Source organism: Ursus arctos, unplaced genomic scaffold (genome assembly GCF_023065955.2).
Source record: "Ursus arctos isolate Adak ecotype North America unplaced genomic scaffold, UrsArc2.0 scaffold_15, whole genome shotgun sequence".
NCBI lineage: Eukaryota > Metazoa > Chordata > Mammalia > Carnivora > Ursidae > Ursus > Ursus arctos.
This window is the reverse complement of record NW_026622819.1, coordinates 47,960,196-47,974,264: the sequence shown is the minus strand read 5'-3', so window position 1 is coordinate 47,974,264 and position 14,069 is coordinate 47,960,196. Positions and strand designations below refer to the sequence as shown.

At 36.0% G+C, this 14,069-nt stretch overlaps 1 protein-coding gene across 6 annotated transcripts in view; it reads left to right on the top strand.

Moving 5' to 3' along the window:
* RNF145 (ring finger protein 145) overlaps window positions 1-13,622 on the top strand; it is a 97,004-nt gene extending 83,382 nt beyond the window's left edge. For all 6 annotated transcript variants that reach the window (XM_057312290.1, XM_057312289.1, XM_057312288.1 and 3 more), the window contains 4 exons: window positions 1,670-1,852; window positions 8,327-8,474; window positions 9,377-9,733; window positions 12,000-13,622. In XM_057312290.1, the coding sequence (XP_057168273.1) occupies window positions 1,670-1,852; window positions 8,327-8,474; window positions 9,377-9,733; window positions 12,000-12,383 (1,072 nt within the window). In that variant the 3' untranslated portion in view covers window positions 12,384-13,622. The remainder of the gene's footprint in view (window positions 1-1,669; window positions 1,853-8,326; window positions 8,475-9,376; window positions 9,734-11,999) is intronic.
* The last annotated feature ends 447 nt before the right edge of the window (window positions 13,623-14,069 follow it).

Sequence of the window (14,069 nt, the reverse complement as noted above, 5' to 3'; positions counted from 1 at the left end):
GGAAGTGACAATTCTTCCTCCCCCTGCTTGCCATTTCCTCTCCCTGAAGGTAACAGCTTATAATGGTTAAAGTTTCTTACAGGGAAAAGTACGCATATATATATATTTTTGCTACTGTTGTTTTTGTTTCATTTCCAGATACTGTACATGGTTCTGCACCTTAGTTTTTCACTTAAATATATTTTAGATGTTTTTTTATGTCAACACAAAGACCTCCTCACTCTTTTTTTGATAAAGGCATAGTATTCCAAAATATGGATGTGTTTTTTTCATTTTTTGCTATTAAAAAATGGTACCCTTGTATATGTCTTTTTTTTTTTAAACTCTTAATCAGGAAACTTTCAAATTAACACAGTTGAAAGAATAGTAAAATGAACCTCCATATACCTGTCACCCATCTCCAGTAATACAGCCAGTCTTCTGTCATGAATGCCCCTATCTACTCCACTTACTTTGTCCCCTCCATTATCTCCAGCTGCATTTGTTTGGTGCAAATTCCAGATATAATACATTTTATCCATAAATATTTTAGTCTCATTTGAAAAAGCATAGCTACAATAGCACATTCATTCCCAGTAAGAGAATTCCTTCACATCAAATTCCCAGTTGGTGTTCATATTTCCCTGACTTTTTTTTTTTTTTAACATTTTGTTTGCTCAACTTCATATCCATATAAGGCCCATATTGCAATTGGTTAATATTTTTTAAGTCTCTTAATATTTAGGTCCCTGCTGTGTTATATTTTTTTCCCTTTCTAAAAATTCTATTTGTTGAAGACACCAGATTGTCCTGTTTAATTTTTCAGAGTCTGGATTTTGCCAATTCTGTCCCTGTGATATCACATAACATATTGTTATTCACTATATTTTCTCTTACATTTAAATTTTTTGTAGCGCATCCATAGAGTAAATTATTACAAAGTAAGGTTATTGAGTTGAAGGGTATACACATTTTTAAATTTACTAGCAAGTTTTTCTGCAGAAAGGTTTTATCTGTTTTATCTCAACATTAGTGTCCCCATTTTTCTCAAAATTTCGTGTCAGTGGTTGGGTCCTCAAACTTCGAAATATTTGCTCATTTGTGGTTTTGAAAACTGGACTTATCCTTCGTTCATTTATTTGTGAGAGTTCTTTATAAATCAAGTCAATAAGATGAAAAAGATCTCAGGATTTTGTGTATATTTTCCATATAGAAACTGAATTTCAAAAACGTTTATGTGTGTCTTCTAGTTCTTATGGTCTGCTTAAAGAGACCTTTTCTACTCCCAAAATTATGAAGACATTCACCTATGATTTTATTTTTTATAATCAAAATATATCTCATGTTAAAATATGTATAATTCAGTGGCTATCTAAGAATGGTAGAGTGTCTGGCTCATTAGCAAAGCCTGGTTAGAACACTTTTATTTATCTTGGAAGTTGCTTTTTATCTCCTCATTGTGGGCTAAAATAATAGCTGTTAATGTTTTGCGCACATATAATGGTGTATTGTGACTCTGTATTACTGTTACATCGATGTTCTATATAAGTTAATATTCTGATCAGGTTTTTTGTCTAAGTCAGACTAGATCACCAATATGTAACAACAGTGTAAGTCTTTGGACTATTTTCTCTTGCAATGAGATGAGATTCTGATTGTTTATTTTTCTGAAAACATGTGCTTAATTTAGGGGCATGACGGAAGGAGTCACGCTGTTAATCCTGGCAGTGCAGACTGGTCTGATAGAGCTGCAGGTTGTTCACCGGGCATTCCTGCTCAGTATTATCCTTTTCATTGTCGTCGCTTCTATTCTACAGTCTATGTTAGAGATTGCAGATCCTATTGTTTTGGCGCTGGGAGCATCTAGAGACAAGTAAGAAACTTCCTAAAAGAAATTTTTGTAATATTCTTTATGAGTGTGTTGTCTGAGGATTTAGATAATGTTTAGAGACCGAAAATGGATGAATAATTGGTATTAGCTTAAGGTAACAAGTTTACCTTTTTATTTTTTCTATATGTTTGACTTTTCTGTTTTTTCCTCTCAGATTCTTATAGTTAGAAATCACATCAAAGGCCATGTAATTACAAGTCAACTTTTTCTTCAGAGAAATTTAATTAATACCTTTTATATTTGTTCAGTTTTAAAATGAAGAATGGAGAGCATCAGATTTAGTCCAGGAAATATAGTAAAAAATATAATTTTATTCTGTGTAATCCTAAAGCAGAGAAAGCATTGAGAGAACGGAGAAAAATCATGTGAAGGAGAGAGAAACAAAGGCTCTCAGGCAGTCATAAAGATAGGCATTTATGGAATAATGGCCTCATCTGATGGCCTTTAGACAGTTGCAACTTACTGAGGTTTTAGTGGGGATTCTTGACATCTTATGGAACCAGGCGAAATTAATAGCTGCATTCATGTTCATGCCATATTACAGATGTTCTCTTAAGGAATAAAAGTCAAGTTATTATTTAGCTCTTTAAGATAGAATTAAACTTACTGTAGTTTATACAAGGGCATTCTATAAAGAATTACTAAAAATTCAGAGTCACTGTTTCTTTCCAGTGTCTGTTGACCTTCTGGTGATTTTTGAAATACCTGAATTTATTGCTTCTTCGGTAGAGTTTTATGAGTAAGGGAACAGGCAATCTTTTGGGAGATAGAATTTTGACACCAGATTTTTAAAACATTCCAAATTAACATTTTAGTTACAATTCATCAGATTTATCTTTTTATCCCCATATCCCACATTGCTGAACATTCTGAAATTTTTCTCAAATGGTAGCATTTAAGATGTTGAACTCAGTGGTGAACTCAGTTAAGTAGCCATTTAAATGGGTTGTTTTTGACCTAAGTACAACACTATTTTGTCATTTCTGGCAGTATCATTTAGTAGTATTACTTATACAAATTAATTTAGCATATACTGATAAGACTAATATAATACTATAGAAAGTATTAGAAAAAAGAAAGAAATCTATAATTCCACTGCCGTAAGAACCAATAAATCAGTTCTGATTCCCACGAGGATGTTGAAGTGGCCTCATTACTGGCTTTTTCCTCCAAGGTCAAATAGGAAATATAGAAGGAAAGGAGCAAAACTGAGAAGTCCTGTGTGTGGGTGTGGGGTGGTTATTTTGCATCTATGTCAGTGTTCTTGCTGGTGTCTGCTGCGGCATTCGCCTAAGGCCGAGAGGTGCTCTTGGCTGTGAAAGGATGGAAAAGGGATGGATCATTAGGGTTAGGTTCTTCTCTCCTACCATCGCCTACGGTAAGTAAGAGGGTACTATCAACAACTATATGCCAGTACTTTTTAAAACAAATGAAATGGAAGAGTATGAGAAAAATATAACTTATTAAACTGACTCAAGAAGAATTTAAAAACTTGGATAGTTCTGTAGCTGTTAAAGTAGTGGAAACAAATGGCAAACATCTCGACCCAGGTGGTATTACAGGCAAGTTCAGACTTTGAAGGAATAGATTATCCCTATTTGAAACACACACACTTCGAGACAATGAAAAGAATACTGCCCAACTCATTCTGTGAGGCGAGTATAATCCCTGTATTGAAATCAGACAACTTGAGAAAGATACTCTTTTATTTCACTCATAGTAGGAGGAACTATGCAGATTTGTAATATTGGGTGGAGTATAGACAGCTTGAGCAGTGGAACAGAGAGCCCCTAAACAGACCCATATATGTTGGACTTTGGTATATGACAGGGGTGGCATGTCCAATAAGTGGGGACAGGTGGTACTTTTCTGTAATGTTGCTGGAAAAAATGGTTTCTATTTGGAAAAGGATGGAATGGGTTCCTATCTCACACTATAAACAAAGGATCAACTCTGGAGTGTTAGAGACCTAAAATGTCAAAAACAAAAAATTAAAACTCACATAGGCTAATAAATTTTGGACTTTGAAGTAGGAAACAGTTTATTAAACTGACAGAACTGGTATGGAAGAGCGAGACTAAGAATTAAGAATGACTATGATTATGAAAGGAAAGAGTGATAAATCTCACAATTACAGTTAATAACTTTTTAGACCTAAAGTTAACTTTATAAACTGGGAGAAGATATTCATAGTATTTCACTTGCCCAAGAATTGGTATAATATACAAACAGCTCAAATGAGCAAGAGAAATGGATGAAATACATTTTTATCTTTAGGCTTTTAGTGAAAGAGGAGACACATGAATATGAAGAGAAGTTCAGCGTCTTTAGTGGTCAAAGAAGTGTATATCAATACCACACTGAGGTACTGTTTTAAACCTGTGGGATTGGCAAGGAATAAATGAAGGAAGGAAGAAAGAAGGGAGAGAGAGGAAAGTCAGCTGATTATCTAGAGTGGAAGACGGTCTAGATGACATGGTATCCCTGGTTTCTGGTGGGAGTATAAAGTGGTGTAATAATGTTCATAGCACAGTTCACAGTAGCAAAAATCTGGGAACAACCCAAATAACAATCGAACAGGAAAGTGGGTGAGTAAATGTGATAATAGTCATCGTGGAATGTTAGAAATACAGTGACACAGAAGACAGTATGCATGATTCATAGCATTATAAAGTTAAAAAGTAAATTCCAAAAGACAGTATTTTTATGTTATTTTTATGTTAAAAACAAAAATTTAAAATAGACTCTTAATACGTACAGATTAATAAAACTATAAAAGGGAAAGCAAGCAAGAGAGTAAAGAACACAGATTCAAGTTAATGCTTTCAATGGGTGCAGGGAAGCAGGACGTGGAATAGGCAGGCCTGCTATATGGTTAAATGTGGGTTATCGTCCGGGCCCTCACTTTTGTATGGCGAGACGGGTTCGTAAAGGCTTGTTACAGTATTTAAGATAGGAATTAGATTACTAGCTCAGTCAAAAGAGAGGCACCCACAGACCAATGGTGACAGTGTATCCTGAGTCAAGGATTATGTCTAATTCAGAGTACTGGGGATTGAGAAAAGAAATGAAAAGTATCTTAATTCTCAAATTAGAGAAATAATTAAGAGATACTATCGATAGTTCATATAACACTGCTTCTCTCTTTCATTGAAGAAATAATTATTAGGGGGAGAAAAGCCTCACATGTTTTGGAGTTGCTTGGACTAGAGGTAATTTCTAGTGTTTAACTTACTAAGGTGTCTCAGTTTTAGCTATAGAGATAATTGTTGCCTTTATCTATAAATTTTATTTCAGTTTTTAACAAGGAATTTTAGGATAATGGTCTACTTAAATTACATAGATTTTCAAGGGACAAACTTCTGAAAAAAATGGATTGGGGTGAATGTAAATTTTTTAAAAATTTTATAGTGCTTAGCCTATTAATGGGATAAGATTTCAGTGTCGTTTTCTGCTATTCGTTTTAGATTTAATTTTAAATTAGATTTTTATTGAATTTTCACTGCTTAAATAAGAATACATATACTTGTGTATATAATATACACACCCGTGCTTGTGTATATATATTGGTGTGTGTGTATACACATTTATGCCAAAATTAGATTATAACTCTTGGCATATAATGGGGTTTATGGTTCTCTGTGTATGTATATAAAAATATACACTTGTGTCTATAACGTAAATATATACCTATTTTATATAAATGGATCATAACTTGATTTTGAAAAATATATTTCAAGCTTTAAGGCAAATTACCCTATTAAAGAAAGTGATCTATAATTTAACATCTAATAAAGTATAACTGTTGTTAGAGTAATTCCTGCCTGCCTTTCTTTAAAAAAATAAAACTTTTTATGTTTTGAATCTCAAATCAGAACTACTGGCAAGTTTATGTTTGTCCCATAACTTTGAAGGTAGAAAATGTTTGCAAGAAAAGCTGTAAAACAGTTCCAAAGTACCTAGCTTTAATTTTTACCATAATAATAATTCTTCTCTGAATTACTAATTTTAGAAAGTCACATACAGTCTAGCATTTAACTTTGTGTGTGGTTATTTTTCTTCCTCACCTATATTATTATAGTTAAATATAGAAAGGGTGATTTATGCCACTTTTTTTGGTCTCCTTGAGACTGCATGGATTTGAGATCACAGATAATGATTTTAAATTAAGACAGATTAATTTTTTTTGTAGCCGTGAGCTCTAAACAATTTTGGGTTGAAATCTGCATTTCCTCAATGATTAAATGAATAAATGTACATGTTTTATAGGAAATCTAATAATTTTAAGTCTTGATACTCAGTTTACATAGATTGTAATTGAGTTTTATGTTTTAAGAGGAAATCTGTTTTGGGTTCACACTGATTTCTTCTAGATTTGTGATCACGGTGTTAAAAAGTTACTCCACCTTTGGCTTTTATTTACCCAGGAAATGGAAATATCTAATATCTTTTTTTTTTTTAAATCTTTTGTGGCAGCCCTCTATCTTTATTTGTTTGTAAATTGGGTCTATAAAGTAACTATATGTAAACTTACAGGGGGTGGAAATCACTTTTTTCCTATTGTACAGAAAGATTTTCCGAAGTTCTACTTAAGGCACTTGTTGGGGAAGGTTTTTGTTTCTCTTTTAGAACTTGATATACAATCTATCTTAAATTGGGTGTATTTAAAGGAATGATTTGTTAGAATATTTTGATGTATGAAGACACAAAAGAAAAAAATTGTGTTCCTTCTCCTTTTGCCATAACTATGGGACTGCTTCTGTGTATGTATTCCACCCTTGGCAGGTGGGGTTCAAGTGGGATCAGAAACTGAAATCTAAGTCTAAGAAGTCTCTTGATCTGTTGGGTGTCTTAAAAGCATAGTAGTATTATATGTAAAAAGTATATAGATAATATATACACACACTAAGCTATATATAAAGTATATGTATACATTAAACTATATATATATATGAAGTTATATATATACTTATATATATAGTGTTCCCCCATGAGACAATCATGATAACTTTTGTCCTGCTTTTATCATAGGGCTTTGCATTTGGGTAGATAGATAGGTTTAAAAAAAAAAAAAAAAAGTAGGGGCGCCTGGGTGGCACAGCGGTTAAGCGTCTGCCTTCAGCTCAGGGCGTGATCCCGGCGTTATGGGATCGAGCCCCACATCAGGCTCTTCCGCTATGAGCCTGCTTCTTCCTCTCCCACTCCCCCTGCTTGTGTTCCCTCTCTCGCTGGCTGTCTCTATCTCTGTCAAATAAATAAATAAAATCTTTAAAAAAAAAAGAATCTTTTAAAAAAAAAAGTAGTAATAGATGGAAAATAATTTGAAAAATATCAAGCAGAAATAAATTTTCAAGTTTTATTTGGCATTTCAAACAAGCCTTTAGCTTTAAAAGCTGAGCTACGTGAAGAAGGAATTGTTTTTTTTCAAGGAGTTTAAATTTGGGTGATAAGACATTTTTATGTGTGTGTACATATATATTATTTCGATAACTCTAAATAAAAATGTTTAGGCATACAACATATAAATATCTATATCATTGAAACAAGACTACAATTTTAGTGTATGATTGGCTGGTACCAGTGTTAAGAATTCTGAGAAGATCAGTGATTCCTGGAGAAAGGATTCATGTTACCTGATTTGTTCAGCTTGAGCTAGCCTAAAGGGTTTAGAACAAGAGAGACTGGGACAGAGGCATTTCTAGTGGGATGTAAGAGGCTGGTGTTTTTCTGGGAGTACAGTTAACCATCTTTGCTTATAGTGAGGAACAGGTATTAACAAGTTTGGACCAAAAAATTGGGAGTCTAAGAGCTCAGATGCCAGGCTAGGAAGTTTAGAGAAGGCATTGACAATATTACGGGGAGTAGTAGAGCTTTAGGAAGATTAATCAGGCAGGCAGTGTCCAGGATAGATTGGGACTAGGGGAGGAAGACCAGCTCGTAGGTCCTACAACACAGTGGTTCATAGTTTTTCCGCCCCCATTCCTGACAGATGTGAGGATTAATATAGCTCTTGGAGAACCATTTCTTTTGGTAATACTGCGCTCACAGTAGCAGAAGATTTTCATCACAGTGCAACGGATGGGAAGAAGATGTCTCATGACTTAACATCACACATTATTGTTAAGGCTTAATGCTCCAAAAGCCTGAAGTCACTTTGAAATTGGTAGGAATGAAGATGGAACTGAAAGCTAACTATTGAAAAAGAAAAAAAAAAAAGAATTGATGGTGCTTGACAATTTTGACTGAGCGGAGAGAAGAGAAAAGGTGACTCAGGTGGCTTTGAAATACCAGGTCTGTGACCCTTGTCCTGAAATCTAGTATAGTGACTGGCAAGGAGAAGGATGCTTAGTAAAGTGTGTGGGAAATGTCAGCATGGCCTACAACCTATCAGTTGCTAACGTGATTGTTGTGGTCCTGGGTGAGTGGCGCTTTAAAGGAATATTTTTCTTTTTCTAGGAGTTTATGGAAACACTTCCGTGCTGTGAGCCTTTGTTTATTTTTACTAGTGTTCCCTGCTTACATGGCTTACATGATTTGCCAGTTTTTCCACATGGATTTTTGGCTGCTTATCATTATTTCTAGCAGCATTCTCACCTCTCTTCAGGTAAGCCTGGGAATAATTAACTTTATGTAACAGCTGATTTTCGTATTTTTCCTTCCATAAAAGGAATTAAACTTTTTCGAGATAAATGATTATAAGTAGCCTATTTTGGTGATTACTTCCTACCTTACTTATCAGAAAAACATTACATGGATATGAGCATATAAGTTAGATGGTAGGTTATTAAAATAATCTACCTACCACCTATCTATGTCACTGTATTTTTTTATCAAGGTAATTAAACTTTGCAAATGCTTAAAATGATATAGAGCTATCGTGTAAAGCTTAAGTTGATAAGTAACTAAAAAATATTAAAAAGATTGTATAGCTTGTTTGGAGCATATTTTTTAAATACCCACTCGAAAATATCCTTAGTTTCATGATGTGTATGAATATATGACCTATTTGTGTAAAACACACATAGATACACACAAGAGAGAATATTGCCTGGAAATAATAAGCTTATTGTAACTTGAAAGTGGATCTTTGCTGCCTGATCAGTAAGAAGTAAAAGAAAATAAAACACTGGCAACAAAGATTTATTCATTGTTCCTTGTAAAGGTAACAGTTCTTTGAAAGTTGAGGAACATGTATGACTACAGAATTAGGGAATTTAAATAGAATTTTAATGGGTTTTGCTGATCTGGGGAATAAAATAAATAAAATGCAGAGAAAAAGGATGACTAATCAGAATTATTTTAAGAAAGTTACGTCTCAGGATATGGCTTTTTCGTATCGAATGCCTGGATTACTGAGATAGCTCACATTTTAATTATACCATGGTTTCCTCTGATATTAAATATGGCATCCTTTAAGTATCAGGAATGTTGTTAGTGCTTAAAGTCTCTGAAAAGCCTTTCTTAGTGGTCATACTCTGTTTTAAAATGCATGTATTTTCCCCCCAGGTTTTGGGAACACTTTTTATTTATGTCTTATTTATGGTTGAGGAATTCCGAAAAGAGCCAGTGGAAAACATGGATGATGTCATCTACTATGTGAATGGCACTTACCGCCTTCTGGAGTTTCTTGTGGCCCTCTGTGTGGTGGCCTATGGTGTCTCAGAGACCATCTTTGGAGAATGGACCGTAATGGGCTCAATGATCATCTTCATCCATTCCTATTACAATGTGTGGCTTCGGGCACAGCTGGGGTGGAAGAGCTTCCTTCTCCGTAGGGATGCTGTGAATAAGATTAAATCATTACCCATTGCTACAAAAGAGCAGCTGGAGAAACACAACGATATTTGTGCCATCTGTTATCAGGTAACTAGCACACTAAGAATCCATTTGGGTGGGTGGTTGGTGTATCCCTTGGGACTTTAACCATATTAACCAAATTTAAGTTAAATTTCTAGGCAGAATTATTTCCTTGGTTAAAAAAAAAATAGGTCTCAGAAATTATTAAAGACCTGATAGAATATGTAGAATATTTCCATTTTATTTCTGAACTAAGTTTTAAATTTAGTCCCTCAAGTTCTAATTGATTGTTATTTTCAACATTGCTCACCCATAAATAAAGGAAAAACAGGTCAGGTGTATTTTATATTTACTCCCAAATACACACACAAACACACACACACACACATATATATATATATATGTACTGTCAAATATATACTATCATTCAGGAGTCAGCAACTTCTGAAAAGTGGTGTGCCAAGATTCTGATGCTTTTCCTTCTGGTATTTCCAGGATCGGGAAGAAGTATTCATTTACTTAACATGGGTAGAGAGAGTATGTGTTTACCTGTGGGTTGGTGGATATCTGAGGTGGATACAAGCCTGTGTGTTTGGAAGTGGGGGCGGGAGGATATGGTGGAGGTAGCCAATCCATGTGCCATTGTAGTTGGCCTTCCTGGCATCTTTGGCATGGGTGTTATGAATAGCTGACATCTGCTTTCTATTAAAATTGAAAGATAGTATTTAAATGAGTTTGGGAATATCACAACAAAAAACAGGCCTACAGTTTAGTCACCAGTAACCTGTGCAGGCGGATGGTTAAGTAGCAGCTTTTATAGCTAAACTGTACTGTTGGAAGTATGGATAGAAATTAAGGGCAACAACAAACTTTAAAATTGCTCTTAAAAGAGTGTAAGCTGGTGAAATAAAACTATAGATAGTGTCAGTGAATATGAGGGAATGTTCTTTGTCCAAGGCTGCTTTACAGTTTAGATGGGGGTGTGTATCTATTTGTGTTAAAGACTATCTAGTATAAGAATTTTGTCTAAGAATAAAATGCAACTACCACTTTTTTATTGTTACTAGAACATACTTTTGGGTACTCACAAAATAATGTTTTCCAGGTTATTTTTGCATTTGAGGGACTAAGGAATATTGTAGGTCCCCCCCAAGTGAAGTGGTCGTTGTCTTGGTTCTGCTTCCTTTGTGCTTGGTAGCATCGTCGTACGCAGGACAGCACGTCGAAGACAGGGCACATCCACTTCAGCAGCCGATATCTAAATATTCCATCTCTGGGATTTAAGAGTCTCCTTTTTGTATTTCCTGTTGTCACATCACTTTTTTTGAGGTGCTAGAACTACCTGCTGATACCACACAGAAAATTAAAGTCAAATTGCTTCACTTCCCAGCTGGCTGCTTTTCCTTGGATGGCTTTCTGCTTAAAAGTTGACTCCCAGGTGTTACCAGTTCTTGGCAAGGAATTTCTGTGACAACTACAACTCCTTGTTTGGGGACTTTAAACAAAATTAATGGTTGAATCACCAAATGTATATTCTTAACAATTAACTCATGTCCTCAGCCTTCCCTCCCCAAGTATATCTTCTGCAAGGAACGTTAATGGAAAGTAATACCACTTCTTAATTCGGTGGTTATCAGACTTGAGTGTGCATGAAAGTTACATGGGTGGCTTGCTGTAACTATGGTTTGTGAATGCCATCTTCAGATATCCCAGTTCGGGGGGGGCAGGAATGTGTGTGGTTAGCAAGCACTCTGGGTGGCTGTGACGCACATTGAGAAGCCCTGGCTTATACAGACTGTATCTTGAAGACTGCGTTACATACATTGTCCCTAATGAAATTGCCACTTCCTTGCCAATACCCTGGTGTATGGGGCTGATTTTGTCTCCTTGCCAGTAATTTCATTATGGAATAATCTCTCGAGCTGTGTTGAAGCATCACTGTGGAAAGTCCTGTCTTCGTCAGATTTTCTGAGGTTCTGAGTACACTCTGCCATGCCGGGGGTCCCAGTAATCACACCGCAGTAGTTGTGTGATCCTCGTGTTTTGTACGAAGGCAGAAGCCAGTTCAGACGTTCATTTCTTTCTCATTTTTGGTTTTTACTTCTTTTTTTAACTGTTTAGCCAATGGATCTTGCGTTGTTGGTATAAAGGGGTCTCTGAAGGCAGGAGGATTATCACTGTAATCTAAAATGAGTTTTATTCTAAAATCTGTGTTACAAATTTTCTGTTGGGGAATTTGTGGGAAAGAAGTGTTGGAACTAGAACTTTTGGGATTAGCAGCAAAGATTTTTGATAATAGGCATTTATTGAGATGTCTTTCCCCCTGTTCTAGGACATGAAATCTGCTGTGATCACACCTTGCAGTCATTTCTTCCATGCAGGCTGTCTCAAGAAGTGGCTGTATGTCCAGGAGACCTGCCCCCTGTGCCACTGCCACCTCAAAAACTCCTCCCAGCTTCCAGGGTTAGGAACTGAGCTGGTTCCACAGCCTCCTGCTGGAGTCGAGCAAAACATGCTTCAGGAAGGAACTGAACCTCCAGATCAAGAGCATCCTCCAGGGACTGGGATGCAGGAGGGTTCTAGGGACAATAATGAGTGCATTGACACTAGATCAGATAGCCAGGAAGGGACTTGTGATCCTAAGGAATATCCTTTTAGTGCAAAAGATGAAGCATGTCCTGTTGAGGTCAGCCTAGAAGAAAAGAAGCAGAAGTAACGCTTTGATAGTCTGGAGAAGGGGTTAACTCACTATGAAATTCGAGCTCAGATTTGAGGAATGAATGTGTGAGATGATGAGGCAGGAAACTTGACATTCCAAGGATCTGATCCAGGAAGTACTCTCAGTGGAGACTGCTTGCTTTCATCCCCTTGACATTGTGGGAGAAATTTTACAATGTATGCTAATCAAAATGTATTTATATGTCCTATGCTGATATTTTGTAGAGGTTTGCCAAGAAAATTCAACCTCAACTTCAGAAACTGCCCCTGATTTGTAAGGGATAAATAAAATCAGATTTGAGTGCTTGAAAGGGGCTTAAGAAAGGAGGATAAACGCATCAGGACAGCGTGGGAAGAAGCAGGCAGAAGCGGAACTGACATTTCACTTTCCATGGGACAGGATCATTCTTATTACAGAGTATGAGTAGTGACCAGCTCTTTTCACCACCCCCCTTTCCCTCAGTTAATTGGAACTCAGTCAGGTGATAATTGAGTTTTGTACAGCACTGAAATGAAATCAGAGACGTAAGAGCATTGATTGTAGTCCAAGACTGAAGCGCGCTTATACTTGGTATGTGCTTTAGGGGAGGGGTGGGTGGGCACTTGGGCCTTGCGGGTGCATTCATGTAATCTGAGACTCTTGAACTTTATGATGGAGTCTTCAATATTTTGATGTATATGGAACTTTTGTTAATATATTGTATACTGTGTTGGCTGTGTGAAGTAAACTAAAACTCTGATGAACACTTTGGGGTCCACGTTAGTGTAGGAGACCAAAGTGGGAGGGGCTTTAGGGCACTGATAAAGGCCCTAAGTGTACTTTTCAATCCTGTGTAATGTTTAATTCTTGCAACTGAATCAAAACAGTGTTAAATTATGGCAATATTTGCACTTTGGGAATGAGTACATACCTGTATGATCACACTCTGCAAATGCCACTTTTAAAGCTGTTAATAGACTTTGCACCTTTTCTTTGACAAGGATGTGTCATATTTAAATTTTTACATTCATCATGGCTACAGGTAGAACTGGGGAGGGGGGAATGTAATTTTTTATGGGAATTTTGATATGAAAAGAAACTAGTCATTTATTTATACAATAGGCTTGGCTCAAAAAGTGTTTTTCAGACTCGATATTCCTAACGTGGGATGTGACTTTATTTTATTTTTAGTAGCAAATTTGGATGTAGACTGACAGACATAGCTGAATGTCTTAATAAATTTAAATTTGAAGATAACTATGTTTTGTTCCTGCAATGATTATTACTGTAAAGTGTTTGAAATTCTGTTCCTAGGATGTTTTGTTTTTATCCAGCCAGGTTTCTTATCTCTTGATCCCTCTCAAAAATGCCCTGCAGATGGCAAAACTTCTTGATTGAAAATGACCAGCTCTTTGAAATCTACACTAGTGGAAGCAAACCTAGGTTTGCATTAGGAACATTTGGGGAGCTTTTTAAAAAAAGTACACATTTCATGGATGGACCTAGAGGGTATTATGCTAAGTGAAATCAATCAGACTGAGAAAGATAAATGCCATATGATTTCACTTATGTGAAATAAAAAAAAAACACGAATAAGCAAACAAAAGCAGAATCAGACCTATAAATTCAGAGAACTGATGGTTGCCAGACAGTGGGGAGATAGGGAGATGGGCCAAATGGGGGAAGGGGCGTGGGAGGCACAGG